Source organism: Suhomyces tanzawaensis (assembly GCF_001661415.1).
Source record: "Suhomyces tanzawaensis NRRL Y-17324 unplaced genomic scaffold CANTAscaffold_1, whole genome shotgun sequence".
In the NCBI taxonomy this organism is placed as follows: Eukaryota; Fungi; Ascomycota; class Pichiomycetes; order Serinales; family Debaryomycetaceae; genus Suhomyces; species Suhomyces tanzawaensis.
In genome coordinates, this window is record NW_017963636.1 from 2413973 (window position 1) to 2431401 (window position 17429).

At 46.2% G+C, this 17429-nt stretch overlaps 10 protein-coding genes across 10 annotated transcripts; 6 read left to right on the forward strand and 4 right to left on the reverse strand.

The window, feature by feature from the left end:
• Positions 1–22: 22 nt before the first annotated feature.
• Positions 23–1879, reverse strand: KAR3 (Kar3p; the record flags this gene model as incomplete). The annotated part of the gene is made up of 1 exon (XM_020209214.1): positions 23–1879. One exon carries the CDS (start codon positions 1877–1879, stop codon positions 23–25), a length of 1857 nt encoding a protein of 618 aa, XP_020067516.1.
• A 405-nt stretch (positions 1880–2284) lies between these two features.
• RRP15 (Rrp15p) lies at positions 2285–2977 on the forward strand (the record flags this gene model as incomplete). The annotated part of the gene is made up of 1 exon (XM_020209029.1): positions 2285–2977. One exon carries the CDS (start codon positions 2285–2287, stop codon positions 2975–2977), a length of 693 nt encoding a protein of 230 aa, XP_020067517.1.
• A 297-nt stretch (positions 2978–3274) lies between these two features.
• CANTADRAFT_45877 (uncharacterized protein) lies at positions 3275–4807 on the forward strand (the record flags this gene model as incomplete). The annotated part of the gene is made up of 1 exon (XM_020209257.1): positions 3275–4807. One exon carries the CDS (start codon positions 3275–3277, stop codon positions 4805–4807), a length of 1533 nt encoding a protein of 510 aa, XP_020067518.1.
• A 769-nt stretch (positions 4808–5576) lies between these two features.
• SGT1 (co-chaperone) lies at positions 5577–6650 on the forward strand (the record flags this gene model as incomplete). The annotated part of the gene is made up of 1 exon (XM_020206503.1): positions 5577–6650. One exon carries the CDS (start codon positions 5577–5579, stop codon positions 6648–6650), a length of 1074 nt encoding a protein of 357 aa, XP_020067519.1.
• A 991-nt stretch (positions 6651–7641) lies between these two features.
• On the forward strand, positions 7642–8409 carry GLO2 (hydroxyacylglutathione hydrolase; the record flags this gene model as incomplete). Its single annotated transcript, XM_020209044.1, has 1 exon — positions 7642–8409. One exon carries the CDS (start codon positions 7642–7644, stop codon positions 8407–8409), a length of 768 nt encoding a protein of 255 aa, XP_020067520.1.
• A 624-nt stretch (positions 8410–9033) lies between these two features.
• CANTADRAFT_44459 (uncharacterized protein) lies at positions 9034–9672 on the reverse strand (the record flags this gene model as incomplete). Its single annotated transcript, XM_020209109.1, has 1 exon — positions 9034–9672. One exon carries the CDS (start codon positions 9670–9672, stop codon positions 9034–9036), a length of 639 nt encoding a protein of 212 aa, XP_020067521.1.
• A 592-nt stretch (positions 9673–10264) lies between these two features.
• CANTADRAFT_143605 (uncharacterized protein) lies at positions 10265–11791 on the reverse strand. Its single transcript, XM_020206307.1, has one exon. It carries the CDS (start codon positions 11487–11489, stop codon positions 10689–10691), a length of 801 nt encoding a protein of 266 aa, XP_020067522.1. The 5' UTR covers positions 11490–11791; the 3' UTR covers positions 10265–10688.
• A 303-nt stretch (positions 11792–12094) lies between these two features.
• TIM23 (protein transporter) lies at positions 12095–12721 on the forward strand (the record flags this gene model as incomplete). The annotated part of the gene is made up of 1 exon (XM_020209035.1): positions 12095–12721. The coding sequence occupies one exon, from the start codon at positions 12095–12097 to the stop codon at positions 12719–12721; it is 627 nt and encodes a 208-aa protein (XP_020067523.1).
• A 602-nt stretch (positions 12722–13323) lies between these two features.
• SMM1 (Smm1p) lies at positions 13324–14986 on the reverse strand. Its single transcript, XM_020206304.1, has one exon. It carries the CDS (start codon positions 14711–14713, stop codon positions 13475–13477), a length of 1239 nt encoding a protein of 412 aa, XP_020067524.1. The 5' UTR covers positions 14714–14986; the 3' UTR covers positions 13324–13474.
• Positions 14987–16446: 1460 nt separating this feature from the next.
• On the forward strand, positions 16447–17421 carry CANTADRAFT_4400 (uncharacterized protein; the record flags this gene model as incomplete). The annotated part of the gene is made up of 1 exon (XM_020209037.1): positions 16447–17421. One exon carries the CDS (start codon positions 16447–16449, stop codon positions 17419–17421), a length of 975 nt encoding a protein of 324 aa, XP_020067525.1.
• Positions 17422–17429: the final 8 nt, after the last annotated feature.

Consider the following 17429-nt stretch of genomic DNA (forward strand, 5'->3'; position numbering starts at 1 on the left):
GGTATCGATGGGCCTCAACCGCCTAGCTCAACTTAGTGGTATTGACCTTCGTTGCAAACCTCAATGAATTGATCGTCTCATTAAAATTGGCCTCCAAAGGTGAGATGTTTACAAACATCAAAGTCTTGGACGATCCTCCAAGGCTATGTTTGAGAAGATAGGTCAACTTAGAATTTCTGTAAGGTATGTGTTGAGACCCCGAATGCAGTTGTTTATGTCCCAAAGCATAAATAACATCACCTAAGGAGGAAAGAGATTTATTGATTGCCTGCGTCTCTTTCAATCTATCTCCTTTTGCTTGCGACGAAGAAAGCCTCTCGGAGCCTGCCAAATCTATTAAGTTTAATGTCCCATTGCTCACTTCCCCAGTCTTAAGGTTTTCGCCTCTGAGTTTCAATATGAATATGGAATGCGACCTCGATGATCTTTCGTTTGCTAGGGTGCTCGCAGTGGACCTATTTTTTACTGCCTTATCAAGTATCTGATGAGCCTGGCCTATTGAGGTCAAGTCCACACAAACGGTGTTGGTGATTGTAGTCTGTCCTTCAGTTTCGTCATGCTTGATTTCGTGTTTGAGGTCCTGATTGGACGGAGCGAGAAGGTCAACAATAGAATCATTATAAATTTCCAAGAATTGACCTTGTAGAGAATATTTCCATCCATTCGAGCGCAACTCCTCTATATCCTCGAAAATTTTGTTAATGGATAATGGGATCATCCCATTTTTTGGCGATGACATTGTATAAGTTTTTCCAGATCCAGTCTGTCCATAAGCAAAAACACATACATTGAAACCATCTAGCGATGATTGAATCAATTGAGATAATTCTTCGAAAATCATCTCGTTCGTCAGATTGACCAGAAATATTTTATCAAACTGAAACTTATATGACTGGCTAGCTTTGCTAGTGCTATTGCTTGATCTTCTGTCATCTTTGGTGAGAACTAACTCTTGGTTGGCTTCCTCGTTCAATTCATCATCTGGGACTTCCATAATGGACAAAGGAGCATTTGAATATACCGGACGAATACGGCAAAATACACGTATATTGCCCTTTAGTTCCTGTAGTTTGTTATGCAATTGCCTTCTAGCGAGTTCTTGCTGGTCTATCCTCGACTCCATTCTTTTAGTCTCTTCATTCAACACTTCAATCTGGTTTGCTTTGTTAGAGCAGGAAGTTTCAAGTTGATCGATCTCCTCTTGTTTCGTTTTGATTCTTGTTTGTAGCACTTGTATCTCGTTATCCTTATCTAAGAATTTGGAATTGAGTTGATCTAACGATTGATCCAAGCTAGCACTACTTTTATTCAAGTTCTGTAATTCCAGTTGGAGTGCCAGTAATTGTTTTTGTTTCTCACTTATGCTTGTTTCTACTGATTCTATTGTTTGTCTTAGGGTATCGATATTCTCCTTCATGGTTTTTTCAAGCCCTATCAAGTTTTTGTTATGGATTTCTTTGAGCTTGATTAATGCTTTGTTGAGACTTTGGTTCTGAAGTTTGATCTCTTTCGAAAGGTGTTCATGTTGTTGAATCAAGGACACCCTTTTCCTCTCTGATTCCATGGTGTTGGCTTTAATGATATCCTCAATTTTATCGCTGATAATCTCCTTGAGCTGGTTGACTCGGCTCTCGTGCTGAAGCACATGCTTCTGCTTTGTGATTTTGTACTTGTGCTCGTACTCCTGGCCCGTAGCCTTGCGTTCTTCTCTTGTGTTCGTGATAGTATTCTCCAATTTGATTGCCTTGAGCTTGAGATCTTCGTGCTCTTTGTTAAGGATGTGGAGCTTGAACTCTTCCTTCTGCATTTTGGTGATTAGTGACATTTTGGTGGTATTCAACTCGGACAACTCGTTTTGCTTCTTATAAAACTGGTCCATTCTGGGCGTAAAAGCACGAAAATTCTCTGAGCTAGACGATCTGCTTGCAGCATCCACGTAAACATCGTGTTGGATATCTGTAGTTCCATCTTCTGGAGAAAAGCTCGAGCCTTTCATTGGGCTTCTGGTAGCCACGCGTGTACGGATCTTTGAATGGGCTGCTGGGAGGGCTGGCATCAGTTTTCGCTTGACGGGGACTTTGTTGAGGACCAGTGGCAGAGACTGCGAGAGTACCAGCAGATATGGCGCCTGGGATCGGTCCATATTTGTAGTAGATACTGGAAGAATGAAACCAAACGTAAACAATAATATAACTCCGCGTGATGATGGGTCACGTGACCAACCATCACGGGACGATGGCATCTCAAAAATTTGTGATGCCCATAATAGACTGGCAAGCACATTATGGGGTCTGCATTAAAGAAACAAAAGAAGAACGACCACAAGCCCAAGGCAGTGGCTCCTCCAGCATCGCTGAGTTCGGAGTCCGAGTCTGAAGTGGAGAGCGCATCCGAAGAAGAATTGGAGGATCTTGACATGGATGACGAAGTGGATATCGATGGAGTGTCGAGTGACAGTGAAGATGAGGCAGAGGAGGACGACGAAGACGAAGAAGCAGACGAGGCACTTCCCAAGTTGAAGAAGAAGAAGAACCTTGACGACGGATCCGAATCGTTCGCAGGTGCCTTCAATGCCATTCTTGGATCCAGATTGAAGGCCTACGACAGAAAGGACCCTATTTTGGCCAGGAACAAGCTGACCATCAAGAAGTTGGAGTCCGACAAGCTCGAGGCCAAGGCCAAGAGAGCCCTTTTATCGGAAAAGAAATCGTTACACGACAAGCACAGAATTACCGAGTTGTTGCCCTCGGCCAACGAGCCTGGAAAGGTTAGAGAAATCATCGAAAACGAAAGGAAGTTGAAGAAGGTGGCTCAGAAAGGTGTGGTGAGACTTTTCAACGCCGTTTTGTCCACCCAGGTCAGGACGAATCAAGACATGGACAAGGAAATCGGTGGCCAGTCCAAGAAGGAGGAATTGATGAACGAAATCTCCAAGGAGAAGTTCTTGGACTTGGTGCAGGCTGCTGGCCAGGACTAGAGCTGTTTATCGAGCGAGTCTGGAGCTGGTCGTAAGACGCAGTTCTGGCTGGAGAGATCACGAGATGGTGACGTACTGGCTGAAGATTTGATCTCCAGTGAAATTATTTCTCCGGCTGAATAGTAATGGGCAGGGTCGGTTTCGGAATGGGTGTGCCAACGCTTGGCTAAGCAACGTCCCACTTCCTGGCCCCGCAGTCCTCTGTATATTAGTGAATAGACAAATTAGGAAACATATCCGATGCGCATCCCCATACTTAAAAGTTCCATTTCCACCCATGGCTCCCACACCACCACCATGAGTCTGGATGCTTCCGGAAGCGGCATAGAGCTCGAGTACATCCATTCAGACACGTCCGGCCCTTTGGCTGCGCCAACAAAGGCCGACACGTCCCACTACGGGTCCAGATCCGTCCCAGAACCAGTGCGCTCCAGCCCCACACCAAATTGCCACAGAACAAGACCTGCCTTCGACACTCGACTGAGCGACGAGCTGACCACCAGCATTCCCGTGCCAGGGCCACCAGCTGCCTCGGAGACTCTGGAAAATGAGCCAAAACTGGCCAATGTCATGAGTTTTCGCAACCCTCCCATGAACCGGTACCGAGTAGTGGTCTGCATTGTGTGGACCTTCATCTGTGGGTTCAGCGACGCAGCTCCCGGGGCCCTTCTTCCGCATATCGAGACGTACTACCACGTCAACTATGCGTTGGCGTCACTCATCTGGATCAGCAATGCATTGGGGTTCATTTCGGTGGCCTGTTTTTCACACAAGATCCAGCCGTGGTTGGGCAGAAAATACTCGTTGCCGTTTGGGTGCCTCTTGAGTTGTGTGATGTATGCCATTGTGAGTAGTGGAACCAAGTTCGCAGCCACGGTGGTGGGGTTCTTCTTTGGCGGTGCTGGTTTGGCCATGGTAATGGCCCAAACCAACATCTTCTTGAGCCGGTTGGAAAAACAGTCCAAGTACTTGTCGTTCAACCATGGATCCTACGGCACGGGAGCCACCGTTTCGCCATTGATAGCTACAGGCATGGTCAATGCTGGGGTCAAGTGGCACTTCTTCTACCTCGTGTTGCTTGCCATGATGGCAGGAGCTGGCGTAGCCCTATATCTCGTGTTCCAAACTGCAGACGAAGACTTGAAGCCGTGGGACTCCGAAAACTCCGACGAGATGGCTCCTCCGGCTCAACTGGCACCTCTGCACACCAATGAAATGATTTTAGCCTTGAAATCGCCCGTGACCTGGCTCCTCTCGTTCTTCGTGCTCTTCTACCAAGGCGCAGAGGTTTCCATGGCTGGGTGGATCGTCACCTTCTTGTTGGACTATCGTCACGGAAACTCGTCGTCTGTGGGTTATGTGGCCTCAGGTTTCTGGGCTGGCTTGACCATAGGCAGGTTGGTGCTCACCAGGCCACTCCACAAGAGCTTAGGGTTGCGGAGGAGCGTAATTGTGGTATCGATGGGTTCCATCGTATTGGTGGCCCTAATATGGGCCATCCCTCACACCATTGCCGATGCAGTGTTGGTGGCTTTGGCAGGTATTCTCATTGGCCCAAATTACCCTTTGTTAATCACCTTCAGTGCCCGGGATGGATTAATTCCACGAAAATTACAGATCATCACTCTCACCATAATGACAGCTTTTGGCTCCTCTGGAGGAGCATTGTTTCCGTTCATCGTGGGTATGCTTTCCCAGACCTCTGGCACATACGTGGTCATGCCAGTGTTCATCGCATTGTACGCTTCGATGATACTTTTGTGGGTGTGCTTGCCGAATATCGAACGCAAACGGGGTGGAGAAATGAGTCTTTGGGAACGTATCTGGTAGGTATGATGGAGTAGTTGATAATGGAGGGTACTATTGGGCCGTATTCGCTGGGATCTATGTACAATCAGCATCAGATAAATTACCTCTTGAAGAGACAAATCTGGTGTGATGGGTAGAAAAGCTCTTAGTTCATGGAAATAGGCACTTGGTTGCCTCTAAATTTCCGATGGAAGACATTCAATGCCCTCCTAAATTCAAATTCTCTTGAATGTTCTCCTTAGATTCTAGATATTTTTTATTGAATTACTGCTGATTATTTGGCTTAATTACCAATACCTAAGAATATGTTTCAATTTTAGTTCATTAGATTAATAGTGATATAATGAAGGTCTCTAACTGGAAGAATATTTCTGATCTAAAATAGTAGCATTTCATTCCAGCTGTCAGCACAAAATTTGCAATGGGCCCTTCAACTACCTTAATTTCCCCGAGTATCCCATGCTAAGATATGCCTATAACATTACAAAGGGTACTAACCTCACTTACATTACCTTCACTTCTAACTCCCAATATATACTAGTACCGACTTTCTTCAGCTATTTATGACTGCGAAATTCTCTTTGATGGAAAATCACCTGCCACTACTGCAATAGACTGCTCAATAAAGTCAAAGCAACAATCCCAACTACGTCCTCCATGCTTGCATGCTAAGGGCATGAACGGCTCCGTTTGCTATCATTATATGATTATTTAGCCAAATGTCTTTGCAGCCACACGTGACCATCATCATATATATTTCTCACAACCACTAGAATGATCTCCACCACTAATGGCTATCGAACAACTCATCAAGCAGGGCGACAAAGCCTTGCAAGAGAAGGACTATCTCGAGGCAATCTCCTTCTTTAACAACGCAATCAAAGAAAACTCAAAGGCGTTTCTTCCTTACTTAAAGAGGGCCACTGCATACCAGAAGTTGTCCAACTATGATTCGGCCAAAAAAGACATTTCAGTAGCCTACTCCATAGCAGAGGACAGAGGAAACCGAAGCGAAATGGGTGCCTGCTACTTCCGGTTGGCTATTGTGTACTATGGCGAGAAAAAGCTCAGATTGGCACTCAAACACTTCGAAAAGGCCCTGGCGTATAACTGCACTGAATCCACATTGGATTTCTGGAAGACAAAGTGTGCACACGACATCAAGGAGGGAAAGGGTGAGGATACTGACGAGGAGGAATTCGACAGCAATGATGTGGAGGATAAGACCAAAGACAATGGCAGTACTCCCTCTACAACAGCGCCAGAGTCCAGTTCCAACCCTGCTGTGATTGACAAGCATGCACCCTTGGTGGCCAAGATCAGAGACGACTGGTACCAATCCAACGAAACTGTTACTATCACCATATACGCCAAAAATGTCAAAAAGGAATCATGCACAATTCAATTTGAGCCTAGAAGCGTGGCCATTAACTTCCCCAGTGCAAACAATTCGGAGTACAACTATAACCTTGACCCATTGGGTGGGGAAATCGACACGGAAAAGTCGTCCTACCGAATTTTCGGGACCAAAATCGAGGTTTACTTGACCAAAAAAGCTTCTGGAAAGTGGGCCTCTTTGGAAAGCAGCACCACGGCTGATGAGGCTGAACTAGCATATCCTTCGTCCTCCAAGAAGGCCATTAACTGGGCCAACTTCAAGGTGGACGAAGAAGAAGAAGAGGAAAAGGACGGAGACTTTTTTGAGAAGCTCTACAAGGATGTCGATGACGACACCAGAAGGGCCATGATGAAGTCATATGTTCAGTCGAACGGTACGGTCTTGACCACCAATTGGGATGAGGCCAAGGCCAAGGACTTCGAAACTAGTCCGCCAGAGGGAATGCAGGCGAAGAAATGGACCTAAGTTTAAATGTCTACCGGAGGGGATACCAGGCAAAAGATTAAATGCTATTAGTTAGTATTTATTGTATAGTGGTGCACCAACTGAAATGAACAGATCGGGTAATCGTAAGTGGAAAGATTGGAGGCGATCGTGATTCAGCCATGCTTGCTATCTAACAGAAACTTGAAAAGTCTTTACATAGCCGAACAACAGATCGTTAACATTAAAAAATCATTAGCAAACTTGCAAATATCCACATTGATGAGCGATAACAGCAACTACCAATTATCCTGGAATTACAAGAGCAGAAATGAGCAAAAATAAGCCATGTAAGAAGCTCGGATGGAGAGAAATAACAAGTCCGATCTTTTAAATTAGATTGTGGAATTGCTACAGTACTTAGCCAATCTGGACTGTAATTAGGGCACCAAACCCGTGTTGTATGGCAATTTTAGTCACGTAGACTAAGGGTTGATCTGAATATGGGGTGGTTGAGTAATTGGGAACTACGAATAAAAAATATGTTAACTGAAAATATTAACTGGGAATTTTTACTCGGAAATTGGACCTTAACTGGGAATATATACTGGGAATTCTGAATATTATACGATAACCGGGAGTCTTACCTGGGAGTTTTACCTGGGATTATTGACTGGGATTATCAACAAGGAATTATGAATCGGGAAATGTTCATTTTGATTGCGCTGTTTATAAAATTCTGCCAATCCGTGACGTAATTCTACTGACACTACGGGTCCAATACTGATTGCTGCACTCTGCAGGCTGTCATCTCCGCAGACACACCCCTGTCACACGACTCAAGACACTACTGCACAAAGACCAGTTCCCTGATTTGTCATCGCTTACTCCCACAATTCACCCTGCACACAGAACCTGAGCAATACTCCCCAATCCACCAACCACACCAGCTACCAAGGTCAGCTTGATGATACGCATCCTTAGCCATATCAAACCACTCAGTCTCATCAGAAAACCCCTCCTATCAAGAAACATGCAAATTAAGTCCATTCCCATGAGATGGGGCTCCGGTGACAACTACGCCTACCTCGTCATTGATACCCCAACCAAGCATGCTTGGTTGATCGATGCAGCTGAGCCGGAAGACGTGTACAAATATCTCAAGGAGAACAAGCCTGGCTTCGAATTGAAAGCCATTGTCAACACCCACCACCACTACGACCACTCGGACGGGAACAAAGAGTTCCACAAGAAGTACCCTGACTTGCCAGTGGTGGCAGGCAAGGACTCGCCATTGGTTTCGTACACTCCTTCCCACCAGGAAGTAATTGACTTGGGAGACAATCTTTCCATCACCGCATTGCACACTCCCTGCCACACCCAAGACTCCATCTGCTACTACGTGGAGGACTCCAAGACCAACGAGCGTGCTGTGTTCACGGGAGACACCTTGTTTGTCAGTGGCTGTGGTCGTTTTTTCGAGGGAAATGGCGAAGAAATGGACAGAGCCTTGAACAAGGTCCTTGGAAAGTTACCCAAGGATACCAAGGTGTATCCTGGCCACGAATACACCAAGCTGAACGTGAAGTTTTCCTCCACCATCTTGAAGAACGCAGCAATTGACAGATTGGTCAATTTCGTGAAGACCAACGAATTCACGACTGGGGAGTTCACCATTGGAGACGAATTGGAACATAACCCGTTCATGAGATTGACAGACCCCCAGGTCCTCAAAGTCACCGGAGAACACGATAGAACGGCTGTGATGACAAAATTGAGAGAATTGAAGAACAACAGCTAGGTCAATGACTTGATTTCCAATGAATATCGGATTAAAGAATACTATGAATTATACTCTACAAGTTTCCAAGTTGAGAAGGTCTATACTTTCAAATTACCCAATCGAATTTGCTACATCAATTGCTCTCCGTCTGGCCAGTTTTGGACAGAGCATCGCTATATATATCAGGACTTGTATCGCTCAATTTTTGGAGGAGCCGCTGTGTGCCAAAAGACAGTGGAAAACGCTTCGTCTACTCCACAACGGATAGGAATGTTGGAAATTTCGCTATCATTGCCTTCGAAGATGTAGCGTAGCTATTTTCATTAACATTTCTTTGACTTTAAACCAATTGTAGCATTGTTTGGACTCAAACCAGAAGTAGTAGTATGGTTCAAAGCTCTAACTGACTACTTCGGATAACTGCTTATGAAGTGGAAGCGTTTTATTTCCAAACATACCCATACTACTTCTGTTAAAAGTTCCAAACATTTAGTCTTATGTTAAAGTACACTGTTATCAGTTTATTAGCAACTAGCTCCTAATATTAGTTGCTGATTCCAGTACTCAAGAGGAGTCCTTCTCCTCTGCTGTAACATTATAAATTAAGAATTGAATATCGTCTATCAAGTGAGTTGCTGCTCGTTATACCCTCACAAAGTCGGGCTTCCATTCGTCTTCCACCCACAATTCAGGCTGCCAGCACTCGATCAACTCTAGATCGAATTCGGACTTGCCCATGGCAAACTTTTCGTACTCCTCGAAGATACCACTGAGACACCATCCCTGCAATAACTTCCTCATCAACCCCACCAAGAGTCCTATTCTGTGCTTACCTTTGTTGGAATGGATCAAGATTGGAAAGTTTCTCTTGTCCAACACCAACTGCAATGCCTTCGATAATGACTCCTGCGCCTGTTTCAGGATTTCTGGCGAGTTGAACGGCTCTTGTGACGACTCCATCAACAAGTTGTGGAAGGTGATGTTGGTGGAGGTGTCGATCCACTCTCTGTATTTCTGCATGATTTCCTCCGTGGACTGCTTGTCTTTCTTGTCCTTCTTCTCTTTCTTCTCCTTCTTGTCCTTGTCCTTCTTGTCCTTTTCCTTCTTTTCCTTCTTCCTGTCGTGGCCCAAGTCGCCCACGTATATGATGGTCTTGAGGCCCAATTGCTTCAAGTACGTGTAGTTGATGGGCATAGGAAACCCTGAACGATAGATCCCGTCTTCCACAAGCGAGAAGTTAAGAGGAGGAACATACTGTGGCTTTGGATTGTAGATCCTCATTTCCAACTCGGCTCCTTGGTCTGGCTGGTCGTTGGTCAGGATGTCTGAGTCACGCTGGGGCTGGGATTGGTGGCTGCTGGGGTCTACCATGGGAAGGATGCTGAGTTGGGTTGACAGACTGACATTGTGGATGTCTCTGTTGCTTGGGTCCAGCCATTGGGGAGACATGTTGGTAGTGGAGGTAATAGATTTGGGCGATGGTTTTGGAGAATATGTGCACTACTCGAATAAGATTGAGAATGGAAAATATGGAGATGGTAGTTGTTGAGGGAAGAAACTGGGTAGATTGGGAACTACTGGAGGTCTGGCTAAGGACTGAATTATTAGTATAGACCTAGATTATTAGCATAGACTTAAGTATCTGGAATATTTGGCACATAGAGTCGGATATCTGAATTATTTAAATAGAGTCGATACTTGAGTTATTAGCATACAGCAAGCATTAATGAATTATCGGCATATAGAGAGATACATTGAGTTAACGGCATATAGGAAGATACATTAAGTTATTTAGATATATCTCCCTAGTTTAATTCGCCACATGATTGATGGTGGGAGTGATACTCGCTGGTGGATGGAAAATTAGTCAGTTCCAGAACTGCAATACTTTCGGAAGGTCCCTATCCATCTCTTCCCACTCCCCCACCCAATCCCTCTGTGTTGGTTTTTGAGATGCCAATATTGAAGAGTATTGACGCCAAAATCTTTAGTTTTAGTTTCAGAGTTTTGATTGCTTTAGGTATTGGAACATCAGAGTAATGAAGTAAAGGTTGTTCTAAAAGCTGTTTGTAAAATGCAATATCATGGATGTAACTCACAATGAAGCAATTGTTTTGAAACTTCTTTCATCCGAGTTTTGCTGGCTCCCATTTATTGAGACTATTATTACTTGAGCTTCAACTGCCCAGTAGGTATTCTGAACGGATAGAACATTCTTCCTACAACGTATAGCTTGGATTGTTAAAGCACAGTAAATATAAATAGAAAAAATACACTTCGTCCAATCGTGGGTGCAATTATGGTAGAAGGGTTGATGGGTGCAAATTGCTCACATCCCTGCCACTTCTTCTGAGAATTGCTCTTGCGATAGCCTTACCAAGCAGGGGATCATATCTGTGCTTCAAGACGATCTTCGCTCCTGATGGGGTGGTTGTGTATGAATAATTGGAGGTGCTTTCGCTGGAACTCGGCTCTTCCTCAGGTCTGGTGATTGTAATACTTGGACATTTGACTTGCACTCCACCAACCTTTTCATCGATGGATGGCGTGGAAGAGGAACCAGAACTACTGCTTGATTCCTTAAACTTCAGCATATATTGCCCATAGATATGCTGTTTGTGATAATAGGTGGCCAAATTAGTGTTGGTTTTCGCTTTTGGAAATTGGGGTTTGGTGGGTGCATTGGCGGGTTCCAGAGTCTTAGAGTTTTTGTTCCTAACATAGGCTGCACTGAAGACCTCGAAAGCACGAATCTGCTCTTGGGGAAGTGGTTGGTATCTTGGAATTAAATCGCCAGCAGCCATTTTTGCATCCTGTAGGTCTTGCTCGAGATCGTCTTCTGAAAGAATCTCCATCCCTTCCCTTAAAAGAAGCTCCATATTGATATCGTAGTTATAGAAGTCATCATCATCATCACTCAGAGCGTTCTCAACAAATTCTGAGTTGGTAACGTCATCGTCATCCTTCTTTGGGGCCATAAATCCTGGCATTGGCGCTTTTGCAATCTTCCAAAACTCTTTTCTGTCTGCAAACAGTCTGGGAAATCCACTTTGAATAGGATTATAGGTAGTTTCTTGGGTGTTGTTAACTTGCTGCATTTTGGTTTATGAATCAGTCTTCTTACGGGACGTGGGCAATTTATACTTGAGTTTTGGCTAGTAAGCAAGTAAGCAGAGTATATAGGTCACGTGCCTAGGCATAACATGAGGTAAAGAATACCCCGGAAAGGCTCCAGACCGGTCTGAAGAAAGGAACTAAAGGCCATATCTGTTTTGCTATCAGTTATTTCTTTTCCGATGGTCGATTCCCGTTTCTGTAGGATTAAACCACCGTGAAGCCAATTGCACTGCCAAAAATCAGCACGAGCACCAAATTAGACGAAAGTGAGCCAGGAGAAGAGAATCAGCCAAAATTCCTGGACTAGGTCTTCACACGCCTTCAACACCCCTGCTGTATCCGTAAATCTGCTGGTGGTTCCAGGATCTGAACCACCCTACGCAACCTGTAATCTGCCCCGGCACTTTTACATTTTACCTCGGTCTCACTAGAGTAAAATTTTTTTATTTGAACGGTCTGCCCTACAGTTTTTCAGCTTGAAACCCTTGACCAACCGTTGCCCCTACGGTTTCAGCCCGCCTTATACTTTTCAACGTCTTCCAGACCGTAACATAACCCCATTTCACAAAAAAAACCGGATTCAAACATGTCTTGGTTATTTGGTGGCAACAAACAAACTACTAAGGAAGAAGACCTTAAGCAAACATTAGGATTCGACCCAGCACAAGTGTCGGATGTGTCCAGCATCATCAACAGCCCAGGCGTGTTCGACGCCTCCAGGTTGCATCCGTTAGCAGGCTTGGACAAAGGAGTGGAATACTTGGACTTGAAAGACGAGCAGTTAAACGACATTGAGGGCTCCAAAGGATTGATTCCTTCCAGAAGTTGGACCGACGACTTGTGTTACGGAACCGGTGCTGTCTACTTGTTGGGCTTGGGCCTCGGAGGTGCCTACGGGTTCCAGGAGGGAGTCAAGAACTTGCCCAAGAACGCTCCCCCAAGATTGCAATTAAATACCATTTTGAATCACATGACCAAGAGAGGTCCCTTCTTGGGTAACTCTGCAGGTGTGTTGGCTTTGACATACAACATGATTGACTCCAGTTTGGACTACTTCAGAGGGGTCCACGACGACTTCAATTCTCTTGGTGCTGGTGCCATTGCTGGTGCTCTTTTCAGAAGCAGTGCCGGTTTGAGACCCATGGCCTACTCCACTGCGTTGATGACTGGTGCTGCTGGTGCCTGGTGTGGAGTCAAGCACTTGTTGAAGTAAAAGCACGCTCATTCCCGACTTTCACGACCCTAACAGACCGTTGGTCCACATCAAGCTGGTTTCACGTCCATGAAGTGCACTTCATTCCTCAATTGTACATAGGCGCTTATAGAGGGAGGAGACTGTGTGACAGCAGAACTGGCATGCCATCACGATAGTGTATGTAACAAGATTTGGGGTGATAACATCGCCCTTTCTAATGGATAAATTTTTGAGTGGGTATGCGTCACGTGATGCGTGGGTGCAAATAATGCTTTGTAGGAATATCACTGGCAGCAGTAGATCGCTGTGTGACGATTTGGATGTTGAAAGAAACCTCCAAATCGAATTTCATTTTCATTTTTCTTCTATTTTTCCTATTCTATTAGTGCCGATTCTAATAGTTTAACTATTCTTGCCAGAACTATCCCACCTCCAGAAGCCAGTATGGGTGTTCTGTGAAGCCTACAAAGGATTGTGTCTCACTGTGAACTCCAAGTCCATGTTTTTATAAAGTAGCTAAATTAGAAAACTGTTAATTAAAAAGATATTCATCTGTATTCGCTGGTTCAATCCTCAACTGAATGAGCCTTGTGACAATCAGCTTGATTCCACAAAGTAATAATCATTCCTAACTGGACAAATTTACTACCATTAATCCCTGGAGAAAACCTCTAATAAATTATGTATTCACGACTGACGATTGTGTAAATCAAAATTACTCTATATACTCGTTGTCGGATCTATGCTATGTTTGGATGTCTCTAGCACGATTTAGGTGCTTATCACCGTCTTCTGCTGCTTGGCTTTATCACTAAAAACCGGAGCTTCCTTTCGCTTGGTCGAGTCGGCGGCCTTAGGCTCTTCTTTATCACCCACCAATTTCTTCATCATTTCGTATCTCTTTTCCATGAAGTCCACGTACTCGTCTGGAGTCAACAGCTTCTGTTTCTGGAGGTCTTTAGTGTAGATCTTGTTCATGAGCACATCCTCAGAGTCGGCAGACAAATCTTCCATCACGTTGTCGAAATCCTCGAGGCTTTTCAGCTGAGAGAACCGCTTGTAGTAGTTGGACTTTCCTGGGGTCTTGTTCAAAATCATGAACTTTGTGTTGGCCAAAGCGTCGTAGTTGTAGATCTTGGCGATAGAGTAGTACTGGGCAATCACATCCTTGGCAATCAAGGGCAATTTGGTATCCTTTTGGTCGGGTTCTGGTTTTCCAAAAACGGATGCGTTTGCTTCGGCACATTCGGCGATCATTCCTCCTACCTGGTCATTGAACACTTTCTGGAGGTTCTCGAAGTCCAATCTGGACTGTAAGTTGCCGTTGAGCACCACACTGATGCCTCTGCTTTGGACATACGGGATTAATCGGGTCAAATACTTCCAAATAGGGTCCTCTCTGTTTCTCATCAGCCTGGTACGGCAGTGGATAGTCAAGTTGGCAATTCCCGTGTCGCAGATACGCGAGATCAAGTTGTAGGTGGCGTCGTAGTCGTCGAGCAATCTGATCTTACAACTGATGGTTTTTTTATTAGGAACACCCACTTTTTCCACCAAAGCGGACAAGATCGAGCACAAGAGGTCTGGCGTGTAAAGTAAGGCAGCACCCATTCCCGAGTGGGTGGAGAACGGCTTGGGGCACCCGCAGTTGAGATCAATGCCATCCACGTCCTGAATCACCTTGCTAGCTGCTAATACAGCAAGCTCTGGGTCAGAGGTCCCGAGTTGGAAGATGAGCTTGCCTGACTCGCTGGGTGGATGCGTTCTGAACACCACCTTTTGCGAGGTGGTGCTTTCTTTGCCACCTTTAGCCTGGTGGGTCTGTTCCACCACGTAGTCCACGGTGTTGATGGCAGAATTTTGGACTCTGGTGGTCTGGATGATCTTCTTGTCGACGTATTCAGGCGTCCACACGAGGTCTGCTCCGTGCTTGAGGGCTAGAAGTCTGGTGGCTATTTCACCTGACCTGACCATTGGAGCAAGGCAGAGTTTGCCGACAAAATTGACCATACTGGAGTAGTTGAATGTTCTGCTAGTGAAGCTTAGCACTGTGGCTTTATGAGTAGTTTCTGCAGTGGGAAGCAGGACGATTCGCTGGAATTTGTGACTTTGGAAGACCTTTGTAGGACTTTTCAACACGATAGAGATGAGCAGCGGACAGATAGTCAGCTGAATGCGCAGAAATGTGGTGAAGGTGCGACTTGGAGCCTCTCGGAGAGATTGCGAGGAGGTTTGGCAGGCTTGGGGCGTGCAAAGAAGTCTTCAGGGGACTGTAGAAACACCTCTATTCGGAGTGGTTAGCTCAGTGGATCAAGAAGCGAGAGATGGATGTAGTGCTTACGTAATATTATCGGTATGCTTACGTAATACGGTTCTGCCCGCAAACCGCCCGAGGTTGCAGTGCGCCGTGTCGTATCGGCCTCACCCACGCTGTGTCGTATCAGTTTCAGAGTCTCTACTGTGGGGTTGGGCTTTCCCAAAAGTGTCCGCATGAATAAGCCCGGCTGCGGCGTCTGCCAACCTATTCCTGCCAGTGTCTGATCCAATTAGGTAACCAGAGCACAATTGATGCAGGTGTTGCCAATTGGCGGTTTTTGGGGCAGAAAGCGCGATAAAAACGCCCCGTAATTGACGCTCGCGCAGTTACTCCCCGGATGCTGCTTACCCGCCGATTGTAATTGGCTGGGTACTGCCAGTTACGACGGATAGCTGGAGAATTACTGGATGCGGGCGCCCCCATGCATTGGTGCCGATTGCAGGGTGCGTATATGTCTGATACATCTGTGGAACAGATCCAGAACCAGTCGCGTGACTGCGTCATTCGTCTGCCGTCATAGGATCGGCAGCTGGCAATGTAAGGTTTGTCAATTGTCAGAAAGCAAAATATTGACGGACTTATTTTAGCAATTGCGAGGGTCACACCGGTCAATTGATTTTGCGGATGGTGCATTGAGTCATCCGGGATCTGGGGAATATGGACATGGCACGGTCGCGGATCAAGGCGCCAATGGCAGGACGACGCTTACCGCCTCGGGATGATTGTCTTGACATGGCTTAGTGACGAACACGGCGATGAAATTGGTCTTGTACCACGCCCGGCGCCGGCCGACAAAAGAAACACATTCCCTAATGTACTGTACGGGGTGCGTACAAATCATACCTTGCACATGGTGCATGCAGGAATCCCGATAAGTGGCTGACAGCGTCACTGCCATGACAGACAGAATTGGCTAGGGGGTTGGCCGTGCCAGCAGCCAGCATGCCCCGTCCCCCGTGGCCTTGCTCTGGCTGGTGCCAGAGTCATCCTCCCGGTGTCATTCTCCCAACCAGGCAGCTTACTTTTCCGTCCTGTGATTCGTTCCCCCAATTTCTTTTGAGTTGCAAAAAAAGAAATAAAAAAGCAACGGCCCACGAAGAAAAAATAAGAAAAAATAACAAACCCCATCTCATATATATATATGGAGTAGATAAGATGACTGATAAAAGCAAAAGTTTTACCAGCAACAACCGTACTGTGCTAAGTATTGAGAATTGGAGGTCAATTCCGTCGATATCGTTCCCCCAGAGCTGCAAAAACCGTTTGCCAGCCCATTGCGCATCAACTAGAGTATTAGTGTCTGCTAGAACGAGACCCCCAGTACTACCAGGCTCGACTAGATAGTACACCATAAGTGTCTACTAGAACCCAGACTAGAAACAACCAGTGTTTGCTGAAGTAGAATTACTCATCAGTGTCTACAAAAATGTCGTTGCTTTACCAGCCGCTTTCCAGATCCGCCAGGGACATCTCGGGATGTCTCACCCCCGTCCAAGCTGACGATAACGAGCTCGGTACCAGCATGAGCAGAGGCCATGCCTACACCAAAAGACCCGTCCAGCAGCCAAAGGGCCTGAGCGTCTCCAACATTTTATCTCCTCCACTTTCGCCCTACCAACGAGCCGCAGTGGTGTCGCACCCTCCATTGGTGATTGACGACAAATCGTACCTCGAGTCCAAGTCGCCGTTCACCATCGAGAACTACAAGGACTACAAGTTGACCATCCATCCCTGGACCAACCTTCAGTCCAACTACAAGGCGTCCCACCTTCATTTCATCAACCAGTACCACCACATGTCTGCGGCCGAACCTGAGCGCAGTGTTCCACGCAGATTCAAGCGCCGCCTCGTGCAGGAAAACTCCGACGACAACTCCTCGGACCAGGAACGTGTGCGGACAAGAAGGGTGGCCCGTTCCAAGGACTTGGACTCCGAGCTCGACGAGATTCCTGCCACGCCTCCACCCAAGAAGAAGAAGGTCAGAAGAGACACGCCTGCCACGCCTGCCTCGGTGGCCTTGCAGCAGCAGATGCTCATGGACGACTCAATTCCCGACTACTCACCAGATGCCAGTGCCACCTTGCCTGCGAACAACTCCAAATGCTTGAAAATCGAGTGGAAGGGCCAGCCCATGGACTTGTCGTCCGATCCCAACCTCTCCAAGTTGCACCCAGCCGAGGTGGTGCTTGCATCTATTTTGCGGCTTCCAGTGTTGGTTTATCTCGATTCTAAGAGACGTCTTTTCCACGAAAAGCTCCAGAGAGTGCGTTCCGGAAGACAGTTCCGTCGTACCGACGCCCAGAAGGCGTGCAGAATCGACGTCAACAAGGCATCTAGGCTTTTTGCCGCTTTCGAGAAGGTGGGGTGGTTGAACGACGCCCATTTCGAGAAGTACTTGTGAACAGACAC

Bases quoted from the DNA above. Each gene is read 5' to 3' on its own strand.
- SMM1 (XM_020206304.1), bottom strand. From the start codon at position 14,713: ATGGTCAATTTTGTCGGCAAACTCTGCCTTGCTCCAATGGTCAGGTCA.
- CANTADRAFT_143605 (XM_020206307.1), bottom strand. From the start codon at position 11,489: ATGCAGCAAGTTAACAACACCCAAGAAACTACCTATAATCCTATTCAA.